The sequence below is a fragment of the Cervus canadensis genome, chromosome 23 (genome assembly GCF_019320065.1).
Source record: "Cervus canadensis isolate Bull #8, Minnesota chromosome 23, ASM1932006v1, whole genome shotgun sequence".
NCBI lineage: Eukaryota > Metazoa > Chordata > Mammalia > Artiodactyla > Cervidae > Cervus > Cervus canadensis.
Genome location: NC_057408.1, coordinates 54,502,236 through 54,520,114, shown reverse-complemented (window position 1 = coordinate 54,520,114; position 17,879 = coordinate 54,502,236). Strand labels below are relative to the sequence as shown.

Below are 17,879 nucleotides of genomic sequence, written 5' to 3'. Positions count from 1 at the left end.
CAGGCTGGGCAGACAGACAAGTGCAACGCCTTCCCTTATGACCCCTGTAGAGACTGCTGACCCCAGTGAGTTTTCTTGGAGAACTTCATTGGAGGCTCCGTGGAGGGCCAAGCCAGGGAAGGGTGGTGGGCACTGATGGCCAATGGTGGAACTGTCTCCCAACACAATCCTTCGGGTCATGCTCCAGCTCCAGGGGAGGGGAACATTTAAAGACAATAGAAGGTCTTTTTTTGTGTTCATATTTTTACTTTTTAAGAATAGAGAAAATGCTGTAAGAACTCCTTCTTTAAAGTATGTCAGTGGTCATGCCCACAGTCTGGCCTGTGGACTAACCCCAGCTCATGCCCCACACCCCAGGCTGATTTCCTGGCAGTGGAGATGCGGCGAGGAAAAGTGGCATTCCTCTGGGATTTGGGCTCTGGATCAACACGCTTGGAGTTTCCAGACTTCCCGATTGATGACAACAAGTGGCACAGCATCTATGTGACCAGGTAACAGACAAAGTTCTGTCTGAACATCTCTCATTTCTCAGCTGCATCTTTTAAGTAACTACGTGTTTACCCTGATGGTGGGAAAGATCGAAGGCAGGAGGAGAAGGGAGCAACAGGGGATGAGACGGTTGGATGGCATCACCAGCACAATGGACGTGAGTTTAAGCAAACTCCGGGAGATGGTGAAAGACAGGCAAGTCTGGGGTCTGCAGTCCATGGGGTCGCAAAAAGTCGGACATGACTTAGCGACTGAACAACAACATGTTTGTAATATCATGTAACAGTCCTTGAAATTTCTGGGGAGTAGGATTATAGTGAAAGAATACTTGGTTTAGATTTACTGTAGGAATTTTTTTCATTATTACAAGAGAAATAAACTTTGTTGCCAAAATCAACCATCAAATGAAGAAAAAAGTTAAAAGTTTGTATTACCTTCAGAATGTCAGGTCTAAGTCTGGGCAGCCAACCCAGAAGAGGGCAGTAACGAGCAGCATAGTGGAGATGCCATGTGGCTGGCAGTGGGACAAGCAGAGGGCAGGCCAGGAGGGAACCATTGGGGGGTGGGGGGGGTTGTTTTCTTAGAATTGAGGCAGGATGGGAAATTCTTCCTGTTACAGCCCCTCCCCAAGGACTTCCCTGGCGGTCCAGTGGTTAGGACTCTGTGCTTCCAACTCTAGGGGGCAAGGGTTTGATCCCTGGTCAGGGAACTAAGATCCTGCCTGTCATGTGGTTCTGCCAAAAAATAATAAAGGTTATAAAAAATAAAACTCCTCCCCAGAGGCAACTACTGTTAAGCAGCTCTATGTGTATCTTTCTCTTCACTTTTCTGTAATATCACATTTTGTCGTTATGATGGTATTGTTGGGAATTTGTGGTTTTTACATTGTTATTTGAGAAAACGGGGTTATAACAAAGGCAGTGGGCTGTTGAAACATATTTAGTCCATTATCTGTAACTATTGTAAGCAAGGACATAACAGGGTGGAATTGATGCACTAGAAGCAATACTCCCCAAGTTTCTAGAGTGCATACTAGGGCTGGGCTGGGCAAACCTAAATGCAGAGAGGCCAGTGGAGGTGTGGGGAGAAGCCGGTGGAGGCTGTGTGTAGAACAGATGTGTGTGTGTGCACACATGTGGACTGATTTGTCATTCTGAAAGTGCTCTTTTTGCAACTGTCTGTGACCCCCAGGTTTGGGAACATTGGTTCCTTGAGCGTAAAGGAAATGAGCGCAGCTCAAAAGCCTCCACCAAAAACAAGTAAATCCCCTGGAACAGCCAAAGTTCTGGATGTAAACAACTCAACCATGATGTTTGTTGGAGGGCTTGGCGGACAGATCAAGGTAACATTGTGAAGGCTCATCTATACAGGCTGATTTTACCAATAGATGAAATGAATATCCTTACATTTTAAAAAATATTCTAGGCAGAGAACAATTTTCCTGCTTCTGTTATTTTGTTTAATGACAGTTCATCTGCAGAGTTGAGTTGGTTTTGTAAAGGATCATGCTTCATAAATGGTATAAAAGAAAAAGCAGCCAACAGTTCATTTTACTATTTTTTCCCCCTCAATAATAAGAGAAGAAATTCAGTATTCCACATTAATTTTTGTGAACTTCCTTATCTCTATTCTGACTCTAGAGGTGTATTAGTCATTTAGTCATGTCTAACTCTTTGCAACCCCACGGACTGTATAGCTTGCTAGGCTTCTCTGTCCATGGAATTCTCCAGGCAAGATTACCGGAATGGGGTGCCATGCCCTTCTCCAGGGGATCTTCCCAACCCAGGGATTAAACCTGGGTCTCCTGCATTGTAGGCAGATTCTTTATCATCTGAGCCACCAGGAAAGCCCCAACTCTAAAGGTAGACTAACCCTAACCCTAACCCTAGTGTTTAGCAAGAGAGTTCATGGTATATTTTATTACATCAGTTAGCCTCCCTCCCAATAAAGCTGGGGTTACCTGGACCTGGTTCAGTGTTCTGAAATGAGAGTGAGGCGTCATCACTGACCACATCCTCTGGGTCTTTTCTCATCTGGTAAAGGGCCTTCTCTCCAGCGACCTTAGTAACTGATGTGACCTCTGAATTCTCGTCCTGCTGTCTGTCAGTCATTCTAGGATCCCAATTCATGATTGGAAGGAAGTCCAGTGATTACAAACTGGCCATTTTCCTGGATGTTGTTTTCTCAAAATTTGGATCTGTGAAATTTGAGCTCCCAAGGAGGAGCTTTGGACACTTAAAGAATGTATTTCTTTTCACTCATTGTTTGTGGTTTGTTTACACTAGAAGTCTCCTGCTGTGAAGGTTACTCACTTTAAAGGCTGCATGGGTGAGGCCTTCCTGAATGGACAGTCGATCGGCCTGTGGAACTATATTGAGAGGGAGGGGGAGTGCCACGGCTGCTTCGGAAGGTAACTCGTCCCACAGGTGACACTTCAGATGCTAATATGTACAGGGACCTGGTCCAGGGAAAAGGCTCGAGTTGTAGCATTTCTCAAATGCATTTGACCCTGCATGCGTGCTTAGTCGCTCAGCCGTGTCCTTCTCTTTGAGACCCCATGGACTATAGCCCTCCAGGCTCCTCTGTCCATGGGATTCTCCGGGCAAGAATACTAGAGTGGGTTGCCATTCCCTCCTCCAGGGGATCTTCCCAACCTGGGGATTGAACTTGAGTCTCCTGTGTCTCCTGCACTGGCAGGCAGATTCTTTACCACTGAGCCATCCTGCTGCTGCTGCTGCTAAGTCACTTCAGTCGTGTCCGACTCTGTGCGACCCCATAGATGGCAGGCCACCAGGCTCCCCTATCCCTGGGATTCTCCAGGCAAGAATACTGGAGTGGGTTGCCATTTCCTTCTCCAGTGCATGAAAGTGAAAAGTGAAAGTGAAGTTGCTCAGTCGTGTCCAACTCTTAGCGACCCCATGGACTGCAGCCCACCAGGCTCCTCTGTCCATGGGATTTTCCAGGCAAGAGTACTGGAGTGGGGTGCCATTGCCTTCTCCAGAGCCACCCTGAACTCTTGCTAAAAATGAGTTTTCTTAATGTTCCATAGAGCACACTTTGTAAGTGCTGATACAGACACAAACTGGTGCTTTACGTCTGCATTTGTCAATGGATTAAACTGTTTTCACTTTAGATAAGTGTCCCTACCTAGACAAAAACTTTAGCTCAGTGAGTTAGTAAGCTGCTTCTAGTAACTGAACCCATTTGAGCAGACCAGTAATTAGAATTCATCGTGCTTTTCACCTTTGTGTGTAATTTTCCACTATTAAATCATTAATACGGTCCAGTGATGCCCTTTAGATTTAAAAAAAAGTTTTTTCTCAATGTGGTCATGTACCTTTAACTTTGGCTTATATTACCAAGGAAGCTAACTGGGGTTTTTTTGTTTGTTTGTTTTTTTAATTCCCCTTTGAATATATTTGTACTCCTTTAGTGTGGTGTCAGCATACCTTTATAATTATGAAAAACCTCTTAGATCCTTAAAGGATAATATAAAATTATTGATTTTAACAGTTCACATCTAAATATGGGAGGGGGAATCTTTAATCAGCAGGCCTTCATTCCTGCATGAGTTCTGAGTAGCTGGTGCAGTAGAGCATTGGCTGCTTAGCTGACCTTTGATAGGGCAGGCTTCTGTTTCTTTACACATATTAAATCATGTGTCACCCTTCCAGAGAGGTTCGCTCATGATCCCTGTTTTACAGATGGAGGGAATGAGACACAGAGGGGTTAGGTAACTTTTCTGAGGTCACACAGCTAGTATGTTGGGGAGCTGAAATTTGAACCCCAGCAATCTGCTTCTAGAATCTGTGTCCTTCACTACAGGAATCCAGTCGTCCGAAGGTAAAGCAATGGGACTTGCTTCTAGGAGGTGACTGAGAATTGGACCATAGTTGATTTATGTGCAGTGCATTTCTTATATGTATTTATGGGAGATCTCAAGACAGAAATTTTCAGAAAGAATGGGACTATAGAAAGCTATAAATTTGAAACCTGGGGTTTTACAGAGTACCGCTACATTTTACTTTGTTAATGGAAACACTGTCATTGCTGGGTCTTCTGTCTCTGCTTGGAATTGTGACACAAAGTTTGGTTATTACCGCTTTACCACGAGAAAGTGCAAATTCATACCCCCCGCCCAGACACTCTAATCTAAATTTCACTCTCAAGCCCTATGACATTCCAGAAAAGTACCTTTTGAACATAATAATGACATGTTCCAAGTACTTTGTATTTGAAGAGTAAATCAAATCAGCTTTTTGAGGTGTGGGGAAAACTAGAAAACACTTATCTAAGATATGCTGGAATCCACAATGTGTGACTGAGTTGTAAGCTCATCTTGCAGATTTTTGAGACTCTGTTCAGTCAATGATATTTTTGTAAGCTGATCCTTCTGGAACATTGGTATGGATTTGTTTTCCATTATTAGTCCAGTTTAACTGATGCATTTAGTTAAAACCAGCACCAAGTAATAAATGCCAATATAAAATTGATTCCAAAAGCTCTGAAATTAAAGGAAATGAGATATTAAAGGACATCAAAGTCATATTAAAGGAAATTAGAGCAAACGAAAATCTAGTTGCTAAGTAGAACTATTTATAGCAGCAATCTATCCTTTGAGAGAATTTCTTTTTACTACAGTGAACACTGTCTACATTAACTCTCTTTATAAAGCAACTGGGTGCTTGTCTCGCATAATCTCATGGGGGGCATATTTTAAGTTACTATGACTTAACACTTGCTATCAAATTATGAAAATAAATGGCCTATGACAGTTTTGTGAGGAAAACCTTATGAGTGTCATGTGTCCTCGTGAACTACCTTCCTAAGAATAGGTTATATTTCACCCTCTCTCTGTGCAGCCCCCAGGATGAAGATGCCTCTTTCCATTTTGCTGGGAGTGGGTATTCTGTCGTGGAGAAGACTCTCCGGGCTACTGTGACTCAGATAATTATGCTTTTTAGTACCTATTCACCTAACGGGCTGCTTCTCTACCTGGCTTCAAATGGCACCGTAAGAGTTTTTAAGGGCACTATGCCCTGCTGTGTATATACAGTTGGATTGCTCTGAGGATATTTATTAAATGATTGTTTTATGAGCACATACAAGGATAATATATACACATGTTTGCCATACTAGTTTCCCATTTTAAATATTTATCAGTACAAACTCACTGGCGAACATTTGAAAAAGCATGCCAAATAGAAAATAGCTTCCCATTATTATGTGCATTTAGCCATGTCCAACTCTTTGTGACCCTACAGACTGTAGCCCACCAGGCTCTTGTGTCCGTGGGATTCTCCAGGCAAGAGTACTGGAGCGGGTTGCCATGCCCTCCTCCAGGGGAATCTTCCCAACCCGTGGACCCAACCTGAGTCTCCTATACTGCCTGTGGACTCTGCCCACTGAGCCACCTGGGAAGCCCCCCCGCATTATAAATGTCACTTAAACATTTATTATTAGATTTTGAGCCTAAATAAGAGGTCTTGTCTTATTCACTGTGACTTCCTAACCTTATTTGAATTCCATCAGAGGAGTTCATGTTCTTATCTTCAGTGCTGGTGATCTTTCTGTTTTGTGGTTGTATTTTTAGGACTGGCTCATTTGTCAGTCTAAGTGAAAAAGATGCAGAGAGTCCACTTCTCTTACTGTGTTGTGGACTTTGACGTTCATGAGTTTGTCTCACATATGTCTGTATATTAGTCTAGAAAACCTTGTGGATCCTTTTAATGTCCAACCATTAGGCCAGATCCTGTTCTCTCAGTTTGACTGTGGGAGGTTTCCACCCTCCCTGACTTGGAGAGGAAGGAAATACTCTGATAATAATGTAACCATGGGTAAGTGTTTTCTCTTTTTTTTTTTACAGAAAGACTTTTTATCCATTGACCTGGTCGATGGCAGAGTCAGGGTGACAGTTGACCTGGGTTCTGGGCCTCTTGCTCTGATTACCGACCGACGCTATAATAATGGAACGTGGTACAAAATTGCCTTCCAGCGAAATAAAAAGCAAGGTAAGTGTGAGGACAGACGGACAAAATGCCCTGGTAGGAATGGAAATCTTTCCAAAGTTAGCAGTCTTTGTTTCTTCTTTAGCTTTCTGAGTCTTCTTGAATGACATTCTATTCAAAAGCCGTTGTTTTCTTTGGAATTCTGAGCATCAGGATTCACAGCATGGTGAAAGAATAGTCTATTTGTCTGTGGTTTCCCAAATGCATTGGGCTTCCCTGGTAGCTCGGTTGGTAAAGAATTCCCCTGCAATGCAGGAGACCCTGGTTCGGTTCCTGGGTTGGGAAGATCCCCTGGAGATGGGAAAGGCTATCCACTCCAGTATTCTGGCCTGGAGAATTCCATGGACTGTATAGTCCATGGGGTTGCAAAGAGTCGGACGCGAATGAGCAACTTTCACTTTTGTAAATGCATTATTTAACATTAAAGGCTAAATTGGAATCAAGGGTCAAATTGATTCCATTTTCTTTTACAAATTCTGGTGCCATTTAGCACGTGCATTCTGGATTTATTGGCTTTTGTAAAGAGGGTTTTCATTTGCCCTTTAACAGTCAAGAACATTCCTTGATCAAATTTGCAGGATGGAAAAGAATATGTCTTTGTTAATGAACTTCATGAGATGTCTGTGTTTTGTTTTACTGCAGAAAATGACTTTATCTGTTCCCTTGATCTCCTTTAGGGCTCCTAGCAGTTATCGATGCTTATAACACCACCTACAAAGAAACCAAGCAAGGGGAGACTCCAGGAGCATCTTCTGACCTCAATCGTCTGGATAAGGATCCAATTTATGTGGGTGGATTACCGAGGTCTAGGGCTGTAAGGTATGATACCACACTGCAGAATTGTCGTGTCCCTAATTACTATTTTAGCTTCCATAACAAAATCCCACAAACTGGGCAGCTTAAACAACAGAAATAATTTAAAAATGTATAAGAAATTATACATTATACATCTCTTACAGTTCTGGAGGCTGTGATTCAGGTGTGAATCACCTGTGAAATCAGGTGTCCACAGAGCTGCTTCCTTCTGAGGATCATGAGAAAGAATCTGTTCCATGCTGTCTCTGGGCTTCTGGTAGCTTCAGGCATTCCTCAGCTTGTAGATGGCATTCTTCATCTGTGTGGACACATTGTCTTCACTCTGTGTCTCTCTGTGACCAAGTTTCCCCTTTTTATAACGACACTGGATTAGAACCTATCCTAATGACCTCATCCTAGCTTGATTACAACCACAAAGACCTATTTCCAAGTATGATTACATTCAGTACCTTATGAATACTACGTCAAAGTAGAACGTTAGAAAGTCAAAATCTTTTTTGAGAGGAGGTGGAGAACATAATTGAGTCCATAGCACTCTGTTTTGATTAGTATGCCATATTTGTTTTTGTTGAGTCTCCGACAGCTCTTTGCGACCTTGTGGACTGCAGCATGCCAGGCCTCTCTGTCCTTCACTATCTCCTGGATTTTGCTCAAATTCATGTCCATTGAATCGGTGATGCTATTTAACCATCTCCTGCCGCCCTCTTCTCCTGTTGCCCTCAATCTTTCCCAGCATCAGGGTATTTTCCAATGAGTCAGCTCTTCACATCAAGTGGCCCAAGTATTGGAGCTTCAGCTTCAGCATCAATCCTTCCAGTGAATATTCAGGATTTATTTTCCAGTATGCCATATACTTGAGAAGTAAAAAAAGTCTTTTGTAGTAAAATTTATGATGTTCTACTTACTGCCTGTGGAACATCTAAAAATGGTAACTGTGCAATATTTGGAGACCTCACTTTCCATCACACGTCATTCTCCTGTCCAGATTTTCTACTAGAAAAATCTCTTTGGAGACCAAAAAAAAAAAAAGATTGTGCTTTCTGCAGACTTATCTGGATTTCCCTTTTATGTGATTAGAGTGAATAATGTATGTGAAAGCTGAAAGACCAGCATCAGCAAGTTGTATTGAAGATAGCAGAGGAGAGGTGCACTGATTCTTATTCTTGTTTAGCTTTGCGACTTTAATAATTCACATAAACTTTCTGCAGTTTGCTGTTCTCAGTTTTGTAATTTTGAACTGGGAACAAATTAAGCGAGACATTTCTTTCACACCATTAAAAAAAAGAATGCATACACGGCCAGCAGTCAAGGTAGCCAAGCTCCCAGAGACTGAACTGTAAACTGTGTGCCGTAATTTCCTTATGACAATACACTGTCTTTTCTTATAACTGGCCTCTGTTTTGGTGCGTATGCCCAAATGGTAATGACTGTAACAGTTTCCCTTAAAAACATTAAGCAGGATTTTGTCTAGGTAGCCATTTAGGTGGTTGTTGCTCAGTTGTGACCGACTCTTTATGACCCCATGAACTGCAGCCCTCCAGGCTTCCCTGTCCTTCATTATCTCCTGGAGTCTGCTCAAACTCATGTCCACTGAGGCAGTGATGTCATCCAACCATCTCATCCTCTGTCACCTCCTTCTCTTGCCCTCAGTCTTTCCCAGCATCAGGGTCTTTTCCAGTGAGTCAGCTCTTTGCATCAGGTGACCAAAGTATTGAAGCTTCAGCTTCAGCATGTCTTTCCAATGAATATTCAGGTTTGATCTCCTTGCAGTCCTAGGGACTCTCTAGAGTCTTCTCCAGCACCACAGTTTGAAAGCTTCAATTCTTCTGCACCCAGCCTTCTTTATGGCCATCTAGGTAGTTGTGCTCATTAAATTTGATCCTTTTCTTTAGTCCTAAGGCAAGCACATGTTTGACCTGAATTCTTACTGTCTCATGGTCAGTAGCCTTTTTAGAGGGAGACCTAGACATTTCTGAGAATGACACCTGGAAGGAGATCTTCCTTGTTTTTATTTCTTCTTTCAAACCTGGAGTTATAAGATCCAAACTTTGTTGCTGCTGCTCTCCTGTCCTTCCCTACAGGAAAGGTGTCTCCAGCAAAAGCTACGTGGGCTGCATCAAAAACTTGGAAATATCCAGATCGACCTTTGATTTACTCAGAAATTCCTATGGCGTGAGGAAAGGCTGTGTATTGGAGGTGGGGAGCATTTTATGAATATTGGAACCAGTGTAATAATATTAGGACGAGTAAATCAAATGCCCACTGATTTACTAACATCCTAAGGCAACAGAATCTAAACCCGGGGGTTGAACGAAAAAGAGGTGGTGGGGAAAATGGCAGTCTCTGGGTGGTGTTTGTGGGGGGAGGTTCCACACACAGTGGACCTGATGGGCCTTCTCTCCTCTCTGACCAGCCTGTCCGAAGCGTCAGCTTCTTGAGAGGTGGCTACATTGAATTGCCACCCAAGTCTCTGTCACCAGATGCGGAGTTGTTGGCAACATTTGCTACCAGGAACAGCAGTGGCATCATCCTGGCTGCCCTGAGCCAGGGCGGTGAGAAGCCAGGTGATCGGCAGGCCCATGGGGTAAGTGACCCAGAGGCTCTCAAGCCAGGAGCTCTGGGAAGAAGTGACTTCAGGAAACACTGGGTGGAAGATGACTTAGTCCTAAGGTGTATTCTAGCTGTGTGCCTGGTTGTTTATGGGGGTGCATATTTACTAAGGAAACGTGTTCATTGCTGAATGTGGTTTCCTTCATGAATCAGTGGTGTCTTTGTGTTGCAAAGTCCATCTTCCTCATCCAGCCACTGAGGAAAAAGATACTTAGGTCTACCTCGGTTCCTAATAGCATAGGTGATATTTACCCTTTCCTCTCCTCAAACTTTATATATTATGTAACTTAAAGAGACTCAGAGAATGCTAATGTATTGTATTAATGAAATAGAAGTCACAAAGCTACAATTTAGAGTATGGCTGTCTACTGTGCAAGATATTTTATGGATAGTGTCTGTGTGTGTGTTTATTCAGTGAAATATTATTCAGCCAGAAAATAGGAGGAAATCCTATGTATGAACACGTATGAACCTCGAGGACATTATGTTAAGTGAAATAAGTTAAATGGAGAAAGACGAGTACTGTATGATCTCATTTTTATGGGGAAACTTAAAAAAAAAAACTCATAGAAACAGAACATGTTGGTGGTCACCAGAGTTTGTAAGGACAGGAGGGAATTGGGTGGAGAGGGTCAAAAGGCACAAACATTCAGCTGTAAGATAAGATCGGGGGTGATATAGAGCACAGTGACTATAGTGACATATTGCGTTTGAAAGTTGCTAAGAGAGTGGATCTTAAAGGCTCTCGCCATAAGAAAAAGATTTTGCAACTATATGAGGTGATTGATGTTAACTAAGTTTATTGTGGTGATCATTTTGTAATATATTCAAATATCCAGTGGTTGTGTTGTATACCTAAGGCTAATACAATGGTATATGTCAATCATATCTCAGTAAACCTGGGGAAAGAGAGACATAGATCAGTGACTTACGACATGACTGTTTGTTAGTACATAACGTAGCAGTAAGTAAGTGTGAAGACAGTGTAGAAGTGGAAATCTTTGATGTGGTTAGTGATAACAGCCTAATGCAGAAAGTCAACTATGTGAGCAGAGATTAGAAAGCAGCATACGAAGTAGAAATCAGTTGTGTCACATGTGATATTTTTAAGGAGCTGCTTCCTTGGCACTAATACAGCTGCATTGCTTTCATCAGATGATAATTCTTTAAATCCTATAGTAATGTCTTTTCTATGGGAATTCTCTATGTCACCTTCCTAGCCCTTCTGGTCCATCATGCTAATTGAAGGCCATGTTGAAGTGCATGTTAACCCTGGGGACGGAACCAGCCTGAGAAGAGCTCTTCTGCATGCTCCCACGGGCACCTATGGTGATGGTCAAGAGCATTCCATCTCTCTGATAAGGAGTGGAAGGTATTTGCCTGACCTTACGAAGGTTCCCCAGTAGGGTGCCTGTATGGGGCTCTTTGCAGTGAAAAGATTGGGATAATTAGTATGATGTCATGAGCATTCAGTTTTTAGCATTCCAAAATAATTCTAGAAGCTTGCTGGAAGACCTCCTTGGAAATCAATTTCATCTGCTCTGTGATAAGACATTTGCAGATTTTTCATAATTGAACAACCTTAACCCTGCTCTTTCGTGGGGCCCAGCATAAATTGTCTTTAGTTGGAAAAATTCTGTGTCAAATACCAATACAGTGTTAGTAAGTTCTAATAGTCAGTGGGAAAATAGTAAATAACTGTAGTGTGCTCAGTTGTGTCTGACTCTTTGCAACTGAATCCACAGTCTGTAGCCTGTGAGGCTCCTCTCTCCCTGGGATTTTCCAGGCAAGAATATTGGAGTGGGTTGCCATTTCCTTCTTCAGGGGATCTTCTTGACCCAGGGCTTGAACCTGTGTCTCCTGTATGGCAGGCGGATTTTTTACCACTGAGCCACCCAGGAAGCAAATTTTAATAGTGAATGGTATAATAGTAAATAGCAACAATGCAAATAGTAAAATGTAAATAGTAGTAAATAGTGTTAGAGTAACATTTCTGTATTAATCTCCCTCAAAAACTATGGACCAAATGTTTTAAAAACACACTGGACATTTTGTCACAGATAAAGAAGTAAAGGATACTCTCCAAAAAGCACTCGAACTGAATAATGTTTAATCATATTACATTCATTTTGGGAAGATGTTCAACTGTCTCTTTTCATGTTCAAGAGTTGCTTTTTTTTTTATTCACACATGTTAAATTTCATGTTAAAAATTTTCTTTCAGGGAAAACTTTTATTAGTAAAAACTTGCTGAAATAAAATGGACAGTGATGTTTCACTGTATTTAAAAACCTTTATTTTCTCCTTTGACTCTTTAGAGTTGTCACCGTTCAAGTGGATGAGACAACTCCTGTGGAAATGAAGTTGGGCCCGTCAGCAGAAAGCAGGACCATAAATGTGTCCAGCCTGTATGTTGGGGGCATTCCAGAGGGTGAGGGGACACCCATGCTCAAGATGAGAAGCTCGTTCCATGGCTGTATCCGAAACCTGGTCTTTAACATGGAGTAAGTATGACTGTACTCTCAGCCTGACTGTGCCCATCCTGATCTTTCAATGCCCAGTACCGACACTAATCTACAATCTAATTTTGCCATTGGAGCTGGCCTCAAATTCTGCAAGTTCCCAAATAATAAGTGGATCCCATGTTTTATCATGAAAATCCCCCCAGATGGACTTTATTGAACTAGAATGATGGACAGTCTGGTTATCATGCATGAGAAAGAAAAGAACCACTCGACATTAGTTTCACGGGTGGTGCTAGTGGTAAAGAACCTTCCTGCCAATGCAGAAGACTTAAGAGATGTGGGTTCTCCCTGGGTCAGGAAGATCCCTTAAAGGAGGTCATGGCCACCCAGTCCAGTATCCTTGCCTGCAGAATTCCATGGACAGAGGAGCCTGGTGGGCTACAGTCCAGGGGGTCACAGAGTCTGACACGACTGAAGAGACTGAGCATGCGTATGGACTTCTAGTCATTGTGGGAGACGGTTGTTCGTTACTCTTACGAGTATTAGTATTTTTTAATGAGTTTTAAGTGTTCAGTAATCATATGACCTTGGTGCATGTGTTGGGTTGTATTATCATCATTGACTCTTAAATGCTTTGTTTGTATCTAGACTTCTGGATTTCACGAGTGCCACTGACTATGAACACGCAGACCTGGACTCCTGCTCACTCTCAGAGAGGCCGAAACTAGCTGTCTACCGAGAGGACGGAGAACTCCCGCCAGAGCCCCAGCCTTTACCAAGTCCAGTAAGAAGGCCCTTCTTTATGCAGTTTAGTGTTAGTCACTCAGTCGTGTCTGACTCTTTGTGACCCCATGGACTGTAGCCCGCCAGGCTCCTCTGTCCATGGGATTCTCCAGGCAAGAATACTGGAGTGGGTGGGTTGCAATTTCTTTCTCCAAGGGATCTTCCCTGCCCAGGGATCGAACGTGTGTCTCCTGAATTGCAGGCAGATTCTTTACCGTCTGAGCCACCAGGGAAGCCCTTGTTAGCTTTCACTTTCCTTTCCGTTTGATGATTTCTCTGCTTCCTTGGTTGAGAGCTCATGCCGTGGTGATGCAGATGGCTCAGTTGTACAGAGCAAGGCCTGTCTCTGAGTTCAGGGTGGTGGTGTTGGTAGCCTCCATCCACCGACCTGGGAAACTGAGCCTACGGCCTTACTCGGCCTGGACCCAGGGCACCTGCCCTCCAGCCCGGCTCCTCCTGGCTACACCTTGCTCCTGTCGAGGAGGAACCACCTTGGCCTGTCCCCTGTGGGCACGTACAGTCCCGGGCTGCCTGTGTGCCAGCTGGTCCTACAGCTGCTGACCCCTGAGGCCCTCCCCAGAGCAGGGTTTTTTTGAGGAGGGGTGGTTGCAGGCATAAGCAAGGCCTTTGCCTCTTGGACCAGATGAAAATTCATGGGAATTTGGTGAATTTGAGTGGGATTGAGGTAAAAAACAGAAGCTCTAATTGCCTTCTCAGAGAGACAAAGGGGTGTGGAATAAACAGCGAGAAGGTAAAGGCAGTGCTGGGGCGTTTGTGTTGCTGGTGCTCTGACACCATTGCTTCTGAGATGTTTCCTTCATGGAAAGACATGTTTGTGTTGCGGGGTGTGGTCGGGGGCCGGGGTGGTGGGCCTGGCCTTGCGTGGCTTTATCATGAAAGTCATGGCTTTATCATACAAGCGAGCTGTGTGCATCTCTTACAGGGACTGTGTGCCATGGACGGGGCCCCAGAATACATCCCCAATGCCCACCAGTTCGGCCTTGCAGAAGGCAGCCACTTGGTGCTACCCTTTAACCAGCTGGCTGTCCGAAAGAGGTAGGCGATGCTCTCATGTCCTCATGAGGTGTCTCATTGCTAGAAGAATCCAGGGCATATTCTTCAGCAGTGGGTCTTTTCCGGAAGAAGCTTCTCATGTTTCACGAGAAGTAAACACTTTGGAGTGTTCAGCTTGCCACCACACGGCAGCAGTGAGTGGCAAAGAGGAACGCAGCTTCTGTGCGGCTCAGATGCGTCAGCGTGGTTCAGTCAGGTTCCGTGGTTTGCCTGGACCCCGTCTTGATGATGGCGGGTGGCTGCCTCTCTGGGGGTGTGGAGAGCCCTGGCTACCTAAACCCCTCTTCTTTCTGGAATCCCAAGTCCCCTGAAGCTGTCATCTGGATTCTGAATCCCATTCTACAGGAAGCATTCACTAATCTGTGGGAACGGCCCCCCAGCTCTATCATCATGACCCCAAATTCCTGGAGCCACATGATCGCCAGCCTGCACGTTCCCTCTGCCCTTCACACCTGCCTGTCGCAGGCAGCCTTCTCCAGCCGGGGAAGCCGGCTCATATCCCAGAGAGCTCGTGGCCGAGGCTCCTCAGGACCCGCAGACCTCCCTGCCCTCCTGTGGGTCTCAGCCCCGCGGTCCACGCCCTCGGCTCTGCAGCACTCTACGCCTCTGTTGCCTCCATCTGGGGTCATTGCCCCTTGTCTCCTGCCTTCAGTCCCCATGAGCTTGGCAGCTGCCCGGCCCCTGATCTTTGAGGTCCTCTGGCTCCGATCTGTCAGAGGTCTTTCCCTCATTCCTCCCCGGCCGCCTTCTCCCCGTGGTCACACCGCTGAGCACTTGATAAGTACGCACCCCACCTGCACAATCTCTGCTTTAAGCATCCTGCTAACCACCTCTCCTTCCTCCTTACTTCTCGCTCCAGCAGCTGCTCAACCCCCATCAAGACCTCTGAGCCCTCTGACTTTCTCGCCATCATCACCCTTTTTTGCTGCAACTCATTAAGCCCCCTTCCCCACTGGCCTCCACGTGACCCAGTTTTAACTCTCTGGTATATTTCTGGTGTTAGTTTTGGGGGGAAAGGGACCCTCCTCTGTTCACTGCTTGATCCTCTGCTCCTAAATTCCTGGCAGACGGAGGTAAGCAGTTAACCACAAGTGAATGAATGGATAGGTCAATGAAAGGATGCATGACCTGAGATGTTAAATGTAGATGCTGAAACACTTACTGGGCTCTCTGAATCTAAAAAGTGACAGTGAGAGCGTGTTCCTTTCTGAGAGCCCTCGCCTCCCTCCAGGCTTTCCGTTCAGCTGAGCGTCCGCACGTTCGCCCCCAGCGGCCTGGTGTACTACATTGCTCACCAGAACCAGGTGGACTACGCGGCGCTGCAGCTGCATGCGGGCCACCTCCACTTCATCTTCGACCTCGGGAAGGGCAGGACCAAGGTCTCACACCCCGCGCTGCTCAGCGATGGCCAGTGGCACACGGTAGGCTCTCGGGAAGGTGGGGTCACTCGTGCCGAGGTCTGTTCCACCGGCCCCTCGTGTCCACTCCATTTCACAGTAGTGGATCAACCCCTTTGATTTCCAGCTTGCTCTGTGTCTGATATCTGCCCCATAGAATGTAGGCTTCTGATGGGCACAACCTTTTCTGCCTCCTGAAATACCCCCAAGGGCTCACTCAGTGCCTGACACTTGGTAGGCCCTCAGCAAACATTGGTAGAATGAATGAAATGTTCATTCACCGGATATATTCTTGGTTTGACGAGAAGTAAACCAAGCCCACGGGTGGTGTGAATGGGCCCAACCTCATGTCCTGGCCTCCTTGCTGCTGTGACGGGGACTCTGAAGCAGGTCCTGTACTAACCTGCTCCAGGCTCAGCCTCCTCTCAACCCCAGAGGTGTGAACACCTGAGCCGTCCTTGAGGGTTCCATTCGGGTTATTACTCCTGCAGTGAACAGATGCTGCAAACAGCTGTTGTTTTCTCTGATTCCTTAGAAATGACTCATGTCTTCCTATCACTCTAGGTCAAGACAGAGTACTTTAAAAGGAGGGGCTTCATGACAGTCGACGGCCAGGAATCGCCCGTGGTGACCACGGTGGGAGATGCCACCACGCTAGACGTGGAAGGAAAGCTGTACCTCGGAGGCCTCCCCTCCGAATACAGGGCCAGGAACATTGGAAACGTAAGCAGCATTTTCTCCGTAGGCCCATCTTTACCTTTATTGTGGTTGTTGTTTGTCTTGCGGAGGAATGTGTTTGTGTTTAAATTACCGTGTTTGGGCCTGGAGTTTGGCCACAAAATGCAAACATTTGGAACCACATCCCTCGACTGTATGTTGGGACTTCTCCCTGAAGCCCAGCCTGCCTTCCTGCTGGTTAGTGAAAGAACAATTCCCTTCCCACAGGCGTTTAGCCCCAGTGCAACTCAGGAAAAGTCCAGCAAATTCGTATTTGCAGATTAGAACGCTCCACAGTCTTTTCTTTTCTCCTGGTTTTTCATTTATTATTTATTTTTGACTGTGGTGGGTCTTTGTTGCTGCCCCTGGGCTTTTCTCTGGTTGGAGCAAGAGGGGGCCACTCTCTGGTTGCAGTGCACGGGCTTCTCCTTGCAGTGACTTCTCTTGTTGCGGAGCACAGGCTCTAGGAAGCACAGGCTTCAGTAGTTGCAGCTCCCCGGTTCTGGAGCACTGGCTCCATAGTTGTGTGACACACAGGCTTAGCTGCTCCATGGCATGTGGAATCTTCCCAACCGGGGATCGAACCTGTGTCTCCTTCACTGGCACGTGGATTCTCTACCCCTGAGCCCCCAGGGAAGCCCCACTCCACAGTCTTGAGTTCCACAATATTTACTCAATAGAAAACCCTTTTTACTATATTACAGTAGCTTTAAGTTAGACCTTCATGGGACGTATCGTGGGCACTGGATTTTTAAAACCAAAAGACAGTGTTTTACTGTGTTGTGCCGAAGTGTGGGACCAGTGTGTGCTTGTCCTTCTCATGTCCTCACCATCACCTACTCCTGCATCATTTCACTTAGATCACCCACAGCATCCCTGCCTGCCTCGGGGAGGTGACAGTGAACAGCCAGCATCTGGACACGGACAGCCCCGTGTCTGCGTTTGCAGTGACCAGGTGCTTTGCCGTGGCCCAGGAAGGAACTTTCTTTGAAGGCAGTGGATACGCAGCCCTCGGTATGTACGATCAACCGTCTCACAGGCAACCTCTGGGATGCCCTGCAGTCTAAGATGATAAGGATCCAGGAATCATCTGATAGGACAGGACCCGCTGCACAAGCTGCAGTGAGACCACAAATTCTGGATTCTCAGCATCTTGTGTAAAAACCTGCTCACCTGTCGTGGTACCCAGGTGGCCTCCTCTCACCAGGAGAGGTGACCCTCCAGACGGACGGCAACATGTGGCCTGGTGTCATCTTTACTGGCCCCAGATTTACATAAGGCAAGAGCTGTCACTGTTCAGGTTAATAAAGACCTTTGAATTCAAAACCAGCACCATAAAATGTCTGGACCAGCCAGCCAAGTGCGACTCTGTTTTGATGAAGAAATTAACTCTGTTTAGACTGTTGAAATATTCATGAGTTGTAAGTAGAGGAATTTAAATCTCTAAAATGCTTTAGGATGGAAATTCCTCAAGGCTTAGAAGTAGCCCTTGTTATATAACTTATGTGCTCTCCCACTTCA

At 45.2% G+C, this 17,879-nt stretch overlaps 1 protein-coding gene across 1 annotated transcript in view; it reads left to right on the top strand.

The window, feature by feature from the left end:
* Positions 1-17,879, top strand: part of LAMA1 (laminin subunit alpha 1) — a 122,760-nt gene that overhangs the window by 100,718 nt on the left and 4,163 nt on the right. Inside the window, exons 46-60 of the mRNA XM_043444404.1 lie at positions 358-491; positions 1,681-1,831; positions 2,775-2,899; positions 5,352-5,502; positions 6,356-6,500; positions 7,175-7,316; positions 9,395-9,509; positions 9,727-9,897; positions 11,144-11,295; positions 12,241-12,426; positions 13,036-13,171; positions 14,114-14,226; positions 15,476-15,665; positions 16,206-16,364; positions 17,219-17,372. Coding sequence (XP_043300339.1) covers positions 358-491; positions 1,681-1,831; positions 2,775-2,899; positions 5,352-5,502; positions 6,356-6,500; positions 7,175-7,316; positions 9,395-9,509; positions 9,727-9,897; positions 11,144-11,295; positions 12,241-12,426; positions 13,036-13,171; positions 14,114-14,226; positions 15,476-15,665; positions 16,206-16,364; positions 17,219-17,372 — 2,224 coding nt within the window. The remainder of the gene's footprint in view (positions 1-357; positions 492-1,680; positions 1,832-2,774; positions 2,900-5,351; positions 5,503-6,355; positions 6,501-7,174; positions 7,317-9,394; positions 9,510-9,726; positions 9,898-11,143; positions 11,296-12,240; positions 12,427-13,035; positions 13,172-14,113; positions 14,227-15,475; positions 15,666-16,205; positions 16,365-17,218; positions 17,373-17,879) is intronic.